Genomic DNA, 18,519 nt, shown 5'->3' on the forward strand with positions numbered 1-18,519 from the left:
ATATTTCCCAGGAAAATCCATTTTGGTTTAGTTTTTGTATGTTTAATTGTGAGTCCGTAAAAGTGGCGTAATACCTCTGACAATGTTGTGGACAGAAGTGACTTGGGAGTCAGAAATGCTTCCAGGGGTCTTCCCCATGCTGTTCCCATGTCATTTGAGCACTGTTCCCATCGATTTGGGCAATTTTTAGGCCCTCTGCAGACCGCCGGGGGGAGCCACCTGAAAAATGCTCGAGTTTCCCATAGACTTACATTGGGCTCATTGCTCGGGTTGAGCACCTGAGTATTCCAATGTGCTCAACCTGAGCATCGAGCACCCGAGCATTTTAGTGCTTGCCCATCACTACACAAGACTCATACAGCATATACTGTATGTGAATATCATCAGTCCAATCCTGAAGTTTTAAGATTTTCAGGGATAGGGAGGGTTAACCTTTCGGATCAGGGAGGTAACCATAATAAACTATTCTTAGAAGGCAAGCCAAATGGATTATAAAACAAAATCACTAGGACCACTGGGTTTTAATGACAAAATTGATATGTCGGTATTTTCATAGTATTAAATGTTTTTTTTTTTAATTTTGCGTTATTATTATTATATGTGATTTTCACACCATTGAATATGAATGGGGTGTGTTCCTTATAAAGAGGAGGTTCCCCCATGTCAGTTTAAGTTTGAACCCGTTGAAGCACCATTGTGTGCGAAACGTCCGTCGTCCCTCTCTTGCACCTGTATTCTCCTGATTCCATTTTTTAATGATTTTGTAATAAAATATGTTTTATTTGGACAGAGAGCGCTGCCTTTATTCTCTTAGAAGTCTTACAATAATCATATATTTGATAACATACAAATAAATGTCGCAGGAATTACTGGCCCATCTGATGTAGTGTGATGATGCTGTTCGCATACAAACTTAATACCAATTACAAAGAGATAGTAATTATGCTGTGTTCAAACACAACAAAACATATGAAATTCAGTATTATGCCACCTGTAATCAAGCAATAAAAATTTCTTGGCATATGTTATGCTAATACCTTGAGGATAACACACGTGCACCTTTTGTTTTTACTTTTTATTTCACAAGCTGTTTTGGAAAATTACAGAGAACTCTATATTTGTTTTCACTGAAGTGATAATTTCCCATCTACCATATCATCCAGGATATATATATATATATATATGTGTGTCAAGTTATATAAATGAGACTGTTGACTGCGATAGGAGATCAGCTGAGAGTAACCAAATTTTAGCAAGTTGACCAACGATGGCTCAGGTTTGACATTTTGTTGGCATGTAATTTGACTATTCTGTAGAATAATGTTTTTCTTTCTGTGGATGTTTTTTAAAAATACTACAAACACAAAATTTACATTACTAGTTGTCTATTGAGATTTATTGAGATTTATTTATGGCCTCAAATGCAAAAGTTTTTATTTCAAATAAGAACATTGTTTGGTGATATATCTGGAGATATAGGTTATGAGAAAAGACATATCAATTATATTATTTATCACAATGAAATGTCTGTTGTACATATACCAGCAGTGGTATGCTTGTTCTAGGTAATGAATATTATCAATTTCTTATTTGTTCTTTTAATAATAGTACAATTTATGGACTTGAATGTACTAGTTATAAGTAAGCTAAGAAGCAGTGCTCAATGTCAAGCAGCAGTTGCAAAAGCACTTACAATTTTGGACGTATTAAAGAGAGATAAAAACAATTCAGGATACAAATGAAATATTACCCATCTACGTATCTATTGTAAGACCACATTGCAAATATGTGATTTACTTTTATGCTTCACGTGGAAAAAGGATATAGGAGAGCTAAAGAAGATTTAATCAGTTACGGATCAAGCCAATTTTGGCCTTCATAACTAACTTCTGTTTTTCAATTCCAAAATGTGATAAAAACTTTGCAATGCTTCAAAATAACCCAATAATTTGGAGGTTATTTCTGTTACAAATTGTACTTTATCTTAGTGGTAAATTTAGGTCAATATCTCTTGTGTTTATTTTTATGAAAATAGCTAAAAATGTAACAATAATTAGGAAAAATATCAACTCTCAAACTTTGAATGTTTATGCTATTATTCCACATGGTCATGCCATTAAAAATAGCTAAGACATTACATTTACCATACTTTATGCCAACATAATTTTTCAAATGTCATTTTATTTAGTTAAAGGGGTATTCCCTTTTCCAAGATCCTATCCCAATATGTAGTAGGTGTAATAATAATAATATTAGCAAATTCCTCCAATTAGAAATGTAGTATAGTATTTTTGATTCGCTATGTCTCTTTCCTCATGTGCAGGCATTGCAGCACCTTAGGTATCCATGGTTACGTCCACTGATAAAGTGACAGTTAGTTAGCTAGCTGCTAGTGGTTGTAACCATAGATACCTAAGGTCCTGCAATGCCTGCACATGAGATAAGTGGTAAAGTGAATCAAAAATAGTATACTACATTTCTAATTGGAGATATTTGCTAATATTATTATTATTACACCTACTACATATTGGGATAGGATCTTGGAGATTGGAATACCCCTTTAAGATAGTAGATGGGCAAAAATGTTCGTAGTGATTTTATATTTTTTCAAGGAAAATTACAAAATCTATATTTTTTACTTACCTATTCAGGATTGAAGTGACTTTGAGGGGCCTATTTAGGGTAAAAACCAAAAAAGTGATACTTTTATAAAAACTGAAGACCTCAAATTATTTAAAATTGCTGTCCACAAGTTAGTGAACCTTTCAAGTGCTTCACATCAATTAATCCAAAGTGAAATGAAAAAAATAAAAAGTGTACAAATTTATAACATTGGGCTCATAGAAATAAAAAATTACATTAATGTCACTAAAATGCTATATTAGCTGCAAATGCTTTTTTTACGAGGGATAATAGGTGAAAATGAACCCCACAAATTGTTACGCAATTTGTTACATAGGGATACCTAATATGTGATCAGAAACTACTGTTTGGTCGTCCAAGAAGGTTTAGAAGTAAGGAGCACTACTTGACTTTTAGAATCATAAATCAGCAACAAGGTTCCAGCCTCAATAATCACTATATTGGACAGTGTCACTCCCTCTGTAAATAATTATCTGTGTATATCATAGACTAACATTAGTCATATATACCAAGTGACTACTTTTATGTATAAAATGTATACAGCTTCAGGGGGGCCCCTCATCTTCAGGGGGCCCCCTGAAGAAGAGGCTTGAAACGTGCGTCAGGGTAGTAGGACATAAGATGGCATTGTGACAGGACGTCCATGAGCAGCTCGGCATACTATGATGTAGGTATTATGATTTATTTATATGGCTGGCATCTCTCCACTGCTATTGATATTAGGATAAGCATGACATGAATCAGAGAATCATTAAACAGCATTGACATATGTATAGGAGCTGAGTCCTTACAGTTTGTTAATATATTTGCTCTTATGCCCTTTCACATTGAGTTACCTGGATTTACTATATGTTCTAAATTAAATTTTCAATAAAGTATTGTTTTATACATAAAAGTAGTCACTTGGTATATCTGACTAATGATAGTTTATAATATACACAGATAGTTATTGACTTTTAGAATGCAGATTTTGTTGTAATAGTTTATTTGCAGAGCCCCAGTGTGCTAGAACATTAGAAAATCCCCCAAAGAGAACCCATTTTGCAAATTACACAGCTTTGTGAATTTAAGTACAGTGACTATTTTGTTCCCACAAATGTTTTCTAGAAAAAAACACAGAATATATAATGCAGTGTGAAAATTGAAAAGATGCCAGTTTAGTGTCCAATACATTGTACCCAGCTTGTGCTTTTCGAGAAATGCACCTTGTAAATTGTTAAATGTGTTCTTACTTCGCCATTGCCATACACGTGGGCGCTAACTAAAGTTTATTTAGGCACATTGTGCATCTCAGAACGATGGGATTTGATTTGGATTTAGGAGTGCAGATTTTGCTGGATTTTTTTGGGGGGAAAGCCATGTCACTTTTCCAAAGTCTTTGAGCTACCAGCAACATGAAACATGACTTATTTTTTTCCATTTACAAGCTCTTGCTTTTTGTGGGATGAGTTGAAGATTGTATTGGTAGCATTTTGCGGTACACAGCACTTTTTGGTCATTTTTTATTCAGATTTTCCAGAGGATGAATAAACAAAAACCAACAAATCAGTAATTGTTTTTATTTTTTACACTGTTCACTGCACAGTACAAATGATGAGACAGTTTTGTTGTTTAGGTCGATATGTTGTTTAGGTCATTATGAATGATGACATGAGATATATATATTGCACTTTTATGTTTTATGTTTTGCAGCTTTTACACACTTTTTTTACAAAAAATATTTTATTTTTATTTTACCATATTCTGACACCCACAACTTTATATTTCTAACAACAAAGCCATATGAGGGCTTGTTTTTTTTTCATGACAAGATTTAATTTTCATTGATACCATTTAATTTTACATACAACTTTTTGATCGTTTTTTATTGTTTTTTTCTGTGTCAGTATGGTTTTCAATATTTATTTATTTTTTTGCAATGTTTACCATATGAGATAAATAAAGTGACAGTTTTATAGTTTGTCTCATTGCAGATGTGAATTATATTTACTTTATTTTATTCATTTTTGTTTTTACATACAACCTCTGTTTTTAGTGGTGAAACATTTTTCCACAATTTTCTTTTTACATTTATTTTGTTGGTTTTTACATTATTACTAGTGATGCATGAATGTGCTTGGATAAGGGGTTATCTGAGCACGCTCAGGTGCAAACCGAGCACCTTTGGCGTGCTAACCGAGCACCTTTAGCGCGCTCAAAAAATAGGTTTGAGTAGCTGCAGCTGCATGTCTCGCGGCTTTTTGACAGCCGCAACACATGCATGGATTACCTATTTGTTAGGCAATCCCTGCATTAGCTGTGACAAAGCTGTGAAAAATGCAGCAATTATGTTTGTAAGGAGACAAAATTCAGTTCTACTGTTCTGTGTTAGTTACATGTTTCACACTAATAACGACCCCTTTTGTTAAAAATAATCTCTGGAGACACATTCTTATATAGATCAGTGTCCAGTCCATAGCCTGGACCAGCTCATTTACATTTAAGAAAAACATGAATTACTATTAAATATACATCTCCGGTTCCAAACATGTTAAGAGGCTGTGATCTAGGCCTGACAATTTTGCACATGTTTACTAAGACTCTTAACTGTTTCAGTAAAAATGTATTAAAAAATTGCATGGCTCTGTCTTAAATATTTTGGTGTTTTTTGTAAAGCAGTCAGAAAATAATTGTCAAAAAATTGATGACCTACTGTCAATTTGAATGCATCATTATTATTACTACTACAGGCAGTTGTAACACTGATTAAATATAATATTTTTTTTTATTCTAGTGTATGGATTCTGATTATCCTATCAAGAATGAATTCACTGACCAGATGTCACTTACTTATAAATCAGTGGAACTTGAAGAGCAAATCAAGCCAGCACTCGATCCCAAAGTAGTCATTTGGGAGAAAACTAAAAAATGTTGTATAAATAGCCCAGGAAAATTAGGCAGATTTCTCTTTGAACTATTCCCCGTGCTTACCTGGCTTCCTCGCTACAAAGTTAAGGAATATTTACCAGGTGACATTGTGTCTGGCATCATAGTTGGCATTGTGACCATTCCTCAGGCCATTGCGTATTCTCTGTTGGCAAGCCAAGATCCTATTTATGGCCTATACACTAATTTTTTTTGCTGTATCATCTATTTTCTTATGGCTTCATCTCGTCACAATTGTGTTGGTACATTTGGGGTATTGTGTCTGATGGTAGGCCAGTCTGTGAACAAGCAGCTCCGAGCTGCAGGTTTTCCAGAGGAGGGGGACATCATATTAAATTCAACGATTGCTGATAATGGAACAGTTTGTGGTCGAGGCTGTTATGCAATTAAAGTGGCCACAGCTTTAACTTTCATGGCTGGAGTTTACCAGGTAAGTTGGAGATTCCCATTATGCCATACTTTCTTATCTTCAAATTTTAGCTGAGTGGACTACAAAATTTTGATTCCAACATGGTAAGAAGTTTAGTATGTGGGCAAAAAAGGCCATGTACTATCACTTTGTAAGCTGTTCTTACATTATAAGAAATGTGCTTGTACTTTGCAGCAAGTAATCATATTGTCACAATAATACATGTGCCTAATAATGACTGGTCATTTTCAGGTAATAATGTCTCTTTGCTGTTTCAAATGATCAAACTACTAGAAACTTTGTTCAGATGACTCCAAATGAGACAAAAAGATAACTTTCAAATCACCTCTCCATTCCCTGCTAAGGATATAGAGAACAAGATTACCTCTTCAAATGTCTTTGGATTCTCTTTCGTCATTCTCTTTGGCTATAACTGTCATGGAAATATAGTATACGTCATTCTAATTGATAACACAGGATACAAATTACCATAAAAAAAACATAATTTGCAGCTAAAAGTAATCACAATATTCTAAGTAATGTTAGAGATGTCAGGAGGCATCTTGTAACATATAGAATAATGCAAGCTTTTTATATTGGTTGTGCATAAAGATGCCTCACTTAACCTAAGCTTTTATTGACCTCTATATTTTGAGCCTTAACCCCATCCTACCAGAGTCATTTTGCCATTTTTTCCTCCTCCGAGAGCCATAACTTTTTTTTATTTTTATACCAACATACAGGGCCAGCTCCAGGTTTTTGTGGGCCCTGGGCGAAAGAGTCTCAGTGGGCCCCTTTAACACATACCACGATTCATGATGCACAGATACCGCAGAGAAATATATATATATAGTACAATGCCGAAGATTTTACTTTATATGAGCAATATCTATTGTAAATTTTACAATAGCTCAGAAACCGTCAAATTCTCTCAATGCACAGTGCAGACCGGACAGTATAGTCCTCCATACAGTATTATGGGCCCCATATATTGCTCCATGCAGAATACTGGTCCCATATAACACTCCATACAGGATACTGGTCCCCATATAATGCTCCATACAGGATAGGGGTCCCCATGTAACGCTCCATACAGGATACTGGTCCCCATATAACGCTCCATACAGGATACTGGTCCCCATATAATGCTCCATACAGGATACTGGCCCCCTTATAACGCTACATACAGAATACTGGCCCCTCATAATGCCCTATGCAGGATGTCACCCCCCACCTTAAAATGCCCCATGCAGGATGTCACCTCTCCCCCCATATAATGCAGCATGCAGAATGTCACCTCTTCCCCCCATATAATGCCCCAAGCAGGATGTCACCTCTCCCCCCATATAATGCCCCATGCAGGAGGTCACCCCCCATATAATGCCCCATGCAGGATGTCACCTCTCCCCCCCTTATAATGTCCCATGCAGGATGTCAACCCCCCCATATAATGCCCAATGCAGGACGTCACCTCTCCCCCAATAAAATGCCCCATGCAGGATATCACCCCACCCCCCCATATAATGCCCCATGCAGGATGTCACCTCTCCCCCCCCATATAATGCCCCATGCAGGATGTCAACCCCCCCATATAATGCCCCATGCAGGATGTCACCTCTCCTCCCATAAAATGCCCCATGCAGGATGTCACCCTGCCCCCCCATATAATGCCCCATGCAGGATGTTAACCCCCATATAATGCCCCATGCAGGATGTCACCCCTCCCCCCCATATAATGCCCCATGCAGGATGTCACCTCCACCCCAATATAATGCCCCAAGCAGGATGTCACCCCTCTATATAATGCCCCATGCAGGATGTCACCTCTCCCCCCATATAATGCCCCATGCAGGATGTCACCCCTCTTATAATGTCCCATGCAGGATGTCACTTCTCCCCCCCATATAATACCCAATGCAGGATATCACTTCCCCCCATATAATGCCCCATACAGGATGTCACCTCTCCTCCCCATATAATGCCCCATGCAGGAGGTCACCTCTCCCCCCACATATTGCTTCATGCAGGAGGTCACCTCTCCCATCATATAATGCCCCATGCAGGATGTCACCTCTCCCTCCCCCATATAATGACCCATGCAGGATGTCACCTCTCCCCCCCATATAATGCCCCATGCAGGATGTCACCTCTTCCCTCATATAATGCCCCATGCTGGATGTCACCTCCCCCCATATAATGCCCCATGCAGGATGTCAGCTCCCCCATATAATGCCCCATGCAGGATGTCACCTCTCCCCCCATAAAATGCCCCATTCAGGATGTCACTTTGCCCCCCCATATAATGCCCCATGCAGGATGTCACCCCTCCCCCCATCTAATGCCCCATGGAGGATATCACCTCTCCCCCCCCCATATAATGCCCCATGCAGGATGTCACTTGTTCCTCCCCCCAACCATATAATGCCCCATGCCTCCATACATATATAAAAAAAAATCAAATAGTCACCTCACTTCTCACCTGCTGCCGCTGCTGCAGACCCCTCACCCGTGCTGGCGTCTTCCCGCTCAGTGCTGCCTGTGACGGCTCAGGAGAGAGCGTGGCATAAAGACATCACCGCGTCCTCTGACATGAGACGTTACTGTGCAGCAGCCGCGGAAGAGACCGGAGCTGCTGCAGAGGCACGGGGAGAGGTAAGTATTGTGCTGGGGCCCTGAGGGGGGAGCGGGTGCTGACACCGGCACCGTACCGCTCATGGGTCTCATAGCGCGCTGGGGTGCCTGACAGTGATTGAGCCCCTCCACCTGCTCAGGGCCTCGGCACTTGCCCGGGTGTGCCGGGTGCTGACACTGGCCCTTCCAATATAGCTGTGTGAGTCCTTGTTTTTGCAAGATGAGTTGTTGTTTTGAAAAAGAAACAAACAAACAAAAAATAATAATTTTACCATATTATTGACTGGAAAATAGGGAAAAATTAAAAGTAGGTGAAATGTTGAAAAAACACAATTCCGTCATTGTTTTTTTTTTAAATTGTGTTTTTATGATGTTCATTATGAAGTAAAAGTGATCTGGCAATATGATTTTTCAGGTCAGTACAATAGGAAACGTATTACTTAATTAAATGATTACTAATATATGCAGTGCTCAGAATAAATAAGAATGCCCCTTTGTAAAGTAAAATTTTAATCAATTTCACAATGAACACAAGTACTATTTCCAAAATTTTGACGACTGAGTTTCACAGAATATTTTTAAACCCCTAACATCAAAGTAAGTTTAATAATATAACTTTAATTTCATTCTTCAGTTCTACTGAAATTAGTTGATGATAAAATGAATACACCCCACATCAAAAACTATTACATCTAGCATTTTCGAATACCACCATAATTTTCAGCGGAAGCACCGAAGTTTTCTAGGCATGGAATAAACAAGATAAAGACATATTGCAACATCTATCTTTTTCCATTGTTCAATAATGACATTTAGATGGAGAGTGATGCTCAACTTGTTTTTTCAAAATTTCCTATAGGTGTTCGGTTGGGTACTGATCAGAAGACATACTTGGCCACTGAATCACTCTTACCCCGTTCTACTTCAAAAATGCAACAGTGGCTTTTGGTGTGTGTTTTGTATTGTCATGTTGAAAAGTGAATGTCTGCCAAGGGTACGAAATGATGGTAGCATCTTCTCTTTCAATATAAAGCAGAACATCTGTGAATTCATGATACCATCAATGAAATGTAGCTTCCTGACATCAGCAGCACTCATGCAGCCCCAAATAAGAACACTGCCAGCACTATATTTTACTGTAGGGACATGCATTTTTCTTTGCACCCCTCACCTTTAAAACGCCATAGAGTTTTGAAGTCACCAGTTTCAAAAATATTTGTCTTGGTCTTATTGCTGCAGAGAATAGGAGCCCAGTAGTTTTCATATTTTTCAGCATGGTTCCTGGCAAATTGTAGGCAAGCTTTTTTTTATCATGGGCTTTAGGAGAGGCTTCCTTCGTGGACGGCATCCATGCATGCCATCCCTCTGCAGTGTACACTGTGTTGTGTCATGGTAAACACTCACCCTGGTTTGGCTTTCTACTACATATTGGGATAGGATCTTGGAGATGGGAATACCCCTTTAACTTCCATGGTCGGCCTGGACATCTCTGAGATGGTTGCAGTTTCATCTTTAATGTTACATTTTTGTATCAGTTTTGCTGTAATTAGTTGAAGCAAAAATGAATGCACCCAACATCAAAAACTACTACTTATAGTATTTTGTATGACGTCAGGGATTTTTAAAGACAACATTAAGTTTGTTAGGCATGGAATGAACAAGTTGGCAAAATATTGTGTCATCTTTTTACATTTTTTAAGAATTACATCTTTTTCAGCCCAAATGTTGGATGGACAGTGCTGCTCAACTTATCTCTTCAGAATTCCTCATAAGTGTTGGATTGGGTTCAGATCAGAAGACATACTTCACTGCTGAATTACTTTTAGCTCGTTCTTCTTCAAAAATGCAACAGAGGCGTTATATTTGTGTTTTGGATCATTCTCATGTTGGAAAAGTGCACATCTATCAAGGGCAAGGAGTGATGACATCTGTGAAGTCATGATACCATCAATGAACTGTAGCTCCCCAACACCAGGAGCACCCACGTAGCCCCACATATGGACACTGCCACCAACATGTTTCATCACAAGTCCGCTCATCACAAGGTCTATAAGGTCTGATGCAACAAACACAGCAGTGGAGGTGGCTAATATGCTTAGCAATAGTGAGATCACAGACGTCCATGCAAGCACAGTGCGACGCTTGTTACAAAAGTCTGGAATGGTGGCTTGAAAAAGGGTGAAGAAGCCTCGACTTCAATATCATCATAAGAAGCATCGGCTTAAATTTGCAAAAAAGTACAAAAAGTGGACAGCAGAAGATTGGAAACAGGTGATTTAGAGCGATGAGACAAAAGTCAATACACTACGCTCTGAGTGCAAATGGGTCTGGAAGAAACAAGGGAAAAAGGGGCAAACGGATAGAAAAATTTAAGGAACTGTCAAGTTTGCTGGAGGAAGCCTGATGATATGGGGTTGTTTCACAGCCAAAGGCATTGGATACTTGACCAGGATCGATGGTGGTCTCAATGCTGAACTATATGTGAGTATCCTACAAGACGAGTTACTTCGTACACTCGAGTACTATGGGTATAAAAAGGATGACAGTGTTCCAGTAGGACAATGACCCAAAGCATACGTCGAGATACGTCGAGATTAATGAAGAAATCGTTCAGTGACAATGAAGTAGAGGTGCTGGATTGGCCCACAGTCCCAAGACCTCAACCCAATCGAACACTTGTGGGTAGAGTTGAAGAAAAAACTGTAAACATACCCAAGTGAGTCGACCAGTATGCCTAAACTTTGGGAACATGCAGAAGAGACCTGGGATCAGATTTCGGTTGAGACATGTTTGATTCTGATTGAGAACATGCCAGAAGAATCCAGGTAGTGTTAAAAGCCAAAGGTGGATTTACAAAATATTGACAAAATAATAAAAATTTTAATTTAGATTTTTAAAAGCAAAACAGTAACAATGCAGTGACATGACAAGAATCTGCATAACTAATCATATGATAAATAGTTGTAAGTCAAATTTATGTATGAGATTGCCAAGATATTTGTCTTTAAAATGATGGTAGTTTCACGTTCGAAGCAGTAGTGGATGGTGAGATGTAGAGCCTGAAAGTCAAAAGTTGAAAACATTGTTACCATTTTGCTCATCAGTATATACAGTATATATATATATATATATATATATATATATACTTACAGAATTTCTATAATTTTTTATAAAAAAAACTGGTGGTTAGATATGCTCAGTTGTTTAGCGGTACTACACAGCTCCATCAACTGTATGGGGGCCGCAGAGGGGTACTACACATTCTAATTAATAAGGGTAGAAGTGCAGTATCCGACCAAAACCATTATGCAGTTAATGCTTCAATACATAAAAGTTAATGAGAACACCTTTAATTTGACTTTTTGTTTTTGTTTTCTTAGGTGATTTTAAATAGGGATTACTTGATTGCATATGTTGTGTATGGGAATATAGATTTTATAGGAGGGGTGCAGCATTTAATATCTTCTTTGTTGGCTGGAGACTTGTGAAAATAACAAAGCTCTCACGATAAAAGACCGAGACCATTGATTTACTACATGGTTTACTGTTGTTTAATATTGTCAGCATGTGATGCTATTAATTGTGCGACTGGTTGCTGCTTCCTCCTTGCAATATTTGGTGATCGTTGGAAGACCCATGGTGATTAATTGATTTGCACATTTGCTTTAAATTAAACAATTGGTTGTTTCTGTGAGCAAGACTCTTCGATTTCCATATTTTAACTTTAAAGGGAATTTGTCAGCAGGTGTTTGCTACCCCATATTAGAGCAGCATAATACAGAGGCAAAGACCCTGGTTCTGAAAATGTGTCACTTATTAGATTGTCTATTGTAGTTTTGATAAAATCATAGTTTTATCAGCAGGAGATTATCATTAATAGTGTTGAGCGAATTTGTTCGGCATTTCAAATTCGGGTTCATGTTCGTGGTTCCGACTTGCTCGCGCAAAAAAATCGGCTAAGCCCACGAACATTCCTGATTTGCCACGCTGTCACGCAGATGTTAAATGCCGAACAAATTCCCTCAATACTAATCACTAGAGGACTAGTAAACCTGCTGCCATGTTGTCTTACATATTTCTGAGCTCTGTAAAGCCCCACCCTATGCAAAGTGTACACAATATGGTGTCAATCAGTGGTGTGGTTGGGGAAAAAAAATGTTCAGCATTGAGTGAATTGGTAGATCTGCATCAGATAAAACAGTGATTTTGTTAAAAAAAAAAAAAAAAATACATACAACACGAAGCCCAATCAGTGACACATCACTGAAATCAGGGTTTTCCCCCTACATCATAATGCTCTCAGGGTAGCAAAAACCTAGTGACAGATTCCCTGTAATGGTGAGGGCTCTTTTCTACTACAACACCTGGCTAATGAGGTCAAGTCAGATAGAAAGCAATAAAAAAGTATATACAATTCAGATTGGATCAGGTACTCACTGACAGCCCTATATTATACAAAATATCTGAGAAAGCCCTATCCACAATGAAATAGTGTTGCAGTTTTACATATGCTATCAGAAAAAAAACCGTTTTTACATGTTAATGCAACATTATTAGTGTTTTACACCTACAATTAGGGGGTGGCTTGGTGGCTTGGTGGCTCTGTGGTTAGCGCTGTTGCTTTTCAGCACTGAAGTCCTGGCCTCAAATCCCACCAAGGACAACATTTGCAAGGAATTTGTTCTCTCCGTGTTTGTGTAGTGGTCCTCTGGGTCCTCTGGTTTCCTCTCACACTCCAGAGATATACTAATAGGGCATTTAAATGGTGAACTCCAGTGGGTCAGTGATGATGACTGTAAAAATTAACAGCACTTATATAAGCATGTAAAAAATGTGTGTACAATAATGTTTATTATTTTTTTTAGAGAAAACTAAGATGTACTTGTGCTTATTTTTTTTCTGAAGCCTTGATTTCTTTTTTTTCAGATACTTTTGGGACTCTTTCACCTAGGTTTTATCTCCATGTATTTATCTGAGCCTTTACTGAGCGGCTTTGTTACTGGGTCTTCACTTACCATCGTAACCTCCCAGATGAAATATCTTTTAGGCTTGAAGATTCCTCGTCGTGACGGTGCAGGGTCCCTTATTATGACTTGGATTGATGTTTTCTCAAACTTACCAACCACTAACATTTGTGACTTGTTAACAAGTACTGTTTCAATAGCTGTTATGCTACCAATCAAATTCCTCAATGACAAATTTAAGAGTAAGTTGAAAGTTCCAGTTCCAGTAGAGCTATTTGTTATTATTGTGGCCACTTTGGTTTCCTATTATTTCAACTTTAATGTCAAGTATAAATCCTCCATTTGCGGAACAATTCCTACTGGATTTATGCCCCCAAGAGCACCACATTGGGAATTGATTCCAAGAATCGCAACTGATGCAATCCCCATTGCTATAATTGGGTTTGCAATGACAGTATCCTTGGCTGAAATTTTTGCTAAAAAATATGGTTATACTATCAGTACTAACCAGGAGATGATAGCTATTGGCATGTGTAATGTGATCCCATCTTTCTTTCAATCTTTTGCAAGTTGTGCTGCTCTAGCCAAAACTCTACTTAAGGAGTCTACTGGTGCCAACACACAACTCAATGGTATTGTAACATCAATATTATTATTACTTGTGCTTTTAGCTATTGCTCCACTCTTCTATGCACTACAAAATTGTATTTTAGCAGTTATCACAATTATTAGCCTTAAAGGTGCTATTATGAAGTTTGGAGACACACCACAAATGTGGAGGATTAGCAAAATAGACACCGTGGTCTGGTGGGTCAGCATGTTGGCTTCTGCCTTGATAACAACTGAAATTGGACTGTTGGTTGGTGTCTGCTTTTCTATGCTCTGTGTGATTTTCCGTACACAGAGGCCAAGGGCTACTCTCTTGGGCCAAGTCAGTGGGACAGAGATTTATGAAGACCGGTTTAAATACAAAGAGCTGGATAATGTGCCAAATATTAAGATATATCGATTTTATGGTTCTCTGTACTATGCTAACAAGGATTATTTTAAATTGTCTTTGTATAGAAAAACTGGTGTTAACCCATCGATAGTGTTGGCATTAAAAAGAAAGTTAAAAAAAGAAGAGGGTGAAGCCAATGCTCAAGCAAAACACATGTTTTTTTCAAAGCTAAATGCAATTAAAACAGTATGTAAACCTCAAAAATCTACCGAGACATCCACCCCAGCAATCAATATGCATTCACTTATAATTGACTGTGGTGCCATGCAATTCGTAGATAGTGTAGGTCTCAGTGTGTTTAAAGAGGTTCGCAATGACTATGAGGAGATAGGTGTGTGGGTGTTTCTTGCCAACTGTAATCCCTCAGTCCGCCGCTTACTTCACAGGGGTGAATTCTTTAGTGGTGCACATAACAGTGCTGGGGTCCAGGTATTTCACAGTGTTCATGATGCAGTCACATTCGCTGAGAGGAAATTCCAAAAGAGAACAAGGTTAAATGAAATAAATAATGCAAATTTCTTCTCAACAACTGTCGAATGAGGCAATGAAGGCATCAAATAGTAGAATAATTTTTGTAAAAGTGAGATATTAATTACAATGCTTTTTTAATGGAAACATTAAAGTATTTGCTAATAAAGTAAATATAGTACTGCAGAGAAGAAGACTCAAGATAAAGATGAAAACATTGAAGGGTTCTTTTCTGATATGTTAGCTTCATGAGATCACTCTTATATTTCTATATATAAATGCACATGCATGAGTACTTCTCTGATAAAACAGGATGATATTTTATCAGAATTGACTGGTTCTTAACCTAAAGTCAGAGCTTCCACACCCTGACAATCTGTATTTTTTTTATTTTTTACTGCTTGATGATGTATTTGTTAAAATTACGAGACAGTTGTAAATCTCATCCCTTTATTGCCTGGGAATGCTGCTGAGCTAGTAGAATTGCCAATCTGTGAAAGATTAGCAAAATCCTGCCGTTTTGTAGTCTGGTTAATGGGACAGTCCTTCAAAACATAAGAACTATTGGCAAGGAAGAACACATCATAGATGCTCATGATGATAAAACCTCATTACATGGAATGTATCATCAGAAAATGACCTATTGCTTTAACTAAAGAGATCGTGAATTTTTGTTCATGCTGCTCAAACAACAGGCAGCATGAATAAGACTACAGCTGCGGGATTTCATAGAAAATATACTATGAAAAGCAGGCTGGGGACTCTTTGTCTCAATTGACTAGTGCAGGATTTTAACTATCTTCATTCTGCTGTGCTCTCGTAGATGGACAGGTCTTTCCCTTTGTGTGTCTATCGGGAGAGACATGTCAGGCAGGGATTTGGGCTTTGGGCTGGGAGAATTCTTGGACAAGTCAGTTGAGACAATAAATCCATGTATTTTCAAAGTAATTTTTTTCTTAAACATCACACCGGGAGAGACATGTCAGGCAGGGATTTGGGCTTTGGGCTGGGAGAATTCTTGGACAAGTCAGTTGAGACAATAAATCCATGTATTTTCAAAGTAATTTTTTTCTTAAACATCACACCGTTTCAGAGTAAAACCTACATTCTGCGAGAACAGTAGCCAGACTCGGTTTCATACTGCTATTTATGTTAAACAAATTAAACATTTTTTATGTTTCTGTTTTCCATGTTAATATTTATTTAATATCATATAACAGCTGTTTGCTTAGCCTTTACTGGTTATTATAGGGGAGACCCTCCCCCAAAAAATTATGTGGGGTCCCCCTATAAACATATGTGGGGTCCCCCTATAAACAGAAAAAGGCTAAACAGACTGATATTAATAGCCTAGAAAAGGGCTCCTCCCAGACTAGAAACATCAGTCCTCAGCCGCACCAGAAATGGTGCATCCTTTAGATGTGCCAATTCTGACGCTTATCCTCGCTCTTCCCATTTGCCCTGGTGCAGTGGCAAGTGGGATAATAGTTGTGGGGTTGATGTCAGCTTTGCAATGTCAATGTCAACTGACAGCAAACCCACAGGTTAGTAATGGAGAGGCATCTATAAGATGCCCCCATTAGTAACCTCATAGTGAAAACTAAATAAAGACACACACTGAAAAAGTCCTTTAATTGAAATAAACACACACTGTTTTATTTGAAATAAAAACTCTGCACCTTCTTTTACCCATTTATTACTGTAAAATAAAAAATAATAAATAAACATATTCCTCACCAGATAATCCATTAACCCCTTCACAACATTAGACATACTCAGTACGTCCTGGTTGGGAAGTGCTTCCCAACCTTGGATGTACTGAGTATGTCCAGGCGATTTTGCGCCCACATAGGCTGTGCGTGCGCGATTGCTGATGGATATCAGCTGATTCTAACAACTGACACCCAGCACTCAAAGCCAAGAGCAGTGCCCACACCACTCCCAGCACTCTAACCCCCTAATCTCCTAGCGATCGCAGCATTTAGCAGGCATGCAGAGGAAGGAAGCGTCCTCTGCTCTCCAATCGGCGACATTTGGGTCACCAGGCTCTAGAAAGTTAGTTAGATCATGTGCAGTGCATGATCTAACTAACTTGTGTCAGTGCAGACCTGACAGTTACAAAGTATAGCAATGCGCCTGTGTTACTATGCTTTATAACTGCAATCAGACTGGTAAAAGTAAAAAGTCACATAGTGGAACTCAATAAAAAAGTTTAAAAAAGTTTAACAAAAATTGTAAAAATATTTTTTAAAAAAAATCTTAAAATAATAATAAAAAATATATGTATTGTACTGATAAATTTGTAATTTTATGGGGAAAAAAAATACACATATTTGGTATTGCTGCGTCTGGAACGACCCGCCCCATAAAACTGTCATAATAGTTAACCCCTTCAGTGAACACTGTAAAAAAATAAAAACAGGTAAAAAAAACACTCTGCTTTTTTCATCATTCCTCCAAACAAAAAGTGGGATGAAACGTGATCAAAAAGACAAATGTAAATAAAAAGGGAATCACTAAAAACGTCATCTTGTCCGGCAAAAAGCAAACTGCCATTTTGCTCTATCAACACAAAAGTAAAAAAGTTATAGCTCTCACAATACAGCTATACAAAAATAATTATTTTTTCTATAAAATAGTTTTTATTGTATCAAAGCGCCAAAACATAAACCAAAAGAAAAAAGCTTGCTTAAAAACTTTACCACACGTGGAACGGCATACAAAAAAAATGAAAAAAACATTTCCTGAATAGGTGAGCTTTGTTCATTCTGCCTCCCAAAAATCAGAATAGAAAGCGATCAAAATATGTAACGTGCCCGAAAATGGTACCAATAAAAACGTCAACTTATCCTTCAAAAAAAAAGTGCTTACATGACTATGTCGGCCAAAATATGGAAAATTATAGCTCTCAAAATATGGGGATGCAAAAACTAGTTTTTGCAAAAAAAAAACATCTTTTAGTGTGTGATAACAGCCAAACATAAAAACCCGATATAAATTTGGTATCGCTGTAATCGCACCCATAGTGGGATGACCATCATGTTCATGCCTATTTTTCTATGCAGCAAGAGTTATGCTATTGTAATTGCTCTGGCACCAGATGCAGTCATTAGCTCAATTTTTTGTCTGTCATGCATTTTAAATGTTAACTGTGCATCATATATGTTTTTTAATATTTGTACTTATTAAAGATTGTTATATTTGAAACACCTTTAGGCTCCAAACATCCTCCTTTTTACAGTGTATAGCTATATGGAGTTGCTTCTAGCTATAGACACTGGTTTCTAGCTGACTCCTTAAATGTGTGTTTGTTGTACCCTGTGGGCTCTTGTTTAACCCCTTTCTGACGTGAGACATATCTATATGCCCCGTGCCTTAATGACCAGGTATGTATAGATATGTCTACCCGATCGCGCCCACACAGCCTCTGTGCGATCGCCACTGGGTGTCAGCTGATTCTGACAGCTGACACCGGCATT

At 37.9% G+C, this 18,519-nt stretch overlaps 1 protein-coding gene across 1 annotated transcript; it reads left to right on the forward strand.

Moving 5' to 3' along the window:
- Positions 1–1,182: 1,182 nt before the first annotated feature.
- Positions 1,183–18,188, forward strand: LOC141165619 (sulfate transporter-like). Its single transcript, XM_073651350.1, has 3 exons — positions 1,183–1,276; positions 5,417–5,998; positions 13,535–18,188. Exons 1-3 carry the CDS (start codon positions 1,268–1,270, stop codon positions 15,110–15,112), a joined length of 2,169 nt encoding a protein of 722 aa, XP_073507451.1. The 5' UTR covers positions 1,183–1,267; the 3' UTR covers positions 15,113–18,188.
- Positions 18,189–18,519: the final 331 nt, after the last annotated feature.

Source organism: Phyllobates terribilis, unplaced genomic scaffold, assembly GCF_046119375.1.
Source record: "Phyllobates terribilis strain yellow unplaced genomic scaffold, ASM4611937v1 Scaffold_11__3_contigs__length_659146591, whole genome shotgun sequence".
In the NCBI taxonomy this organism is placed as follows: Eukaryota; Metazoa; Chordata; class Amphibia; order Anura; family Dendrobatidae; genus Phyllobates; species Phyllobates terribilis.

Excerpts from the sequence above, each read along its gene's own strand:
- LOC141165619 (XM_073651350.1), top strand. Across the intron at positions 5,999-13,534 it reads TCATGGCTGGAGTTTACCAG|ATACTTTTGGGACTCTTTCA; the intron begins GTAAGTTGGAGA and ends CTTTTTTTTCAG.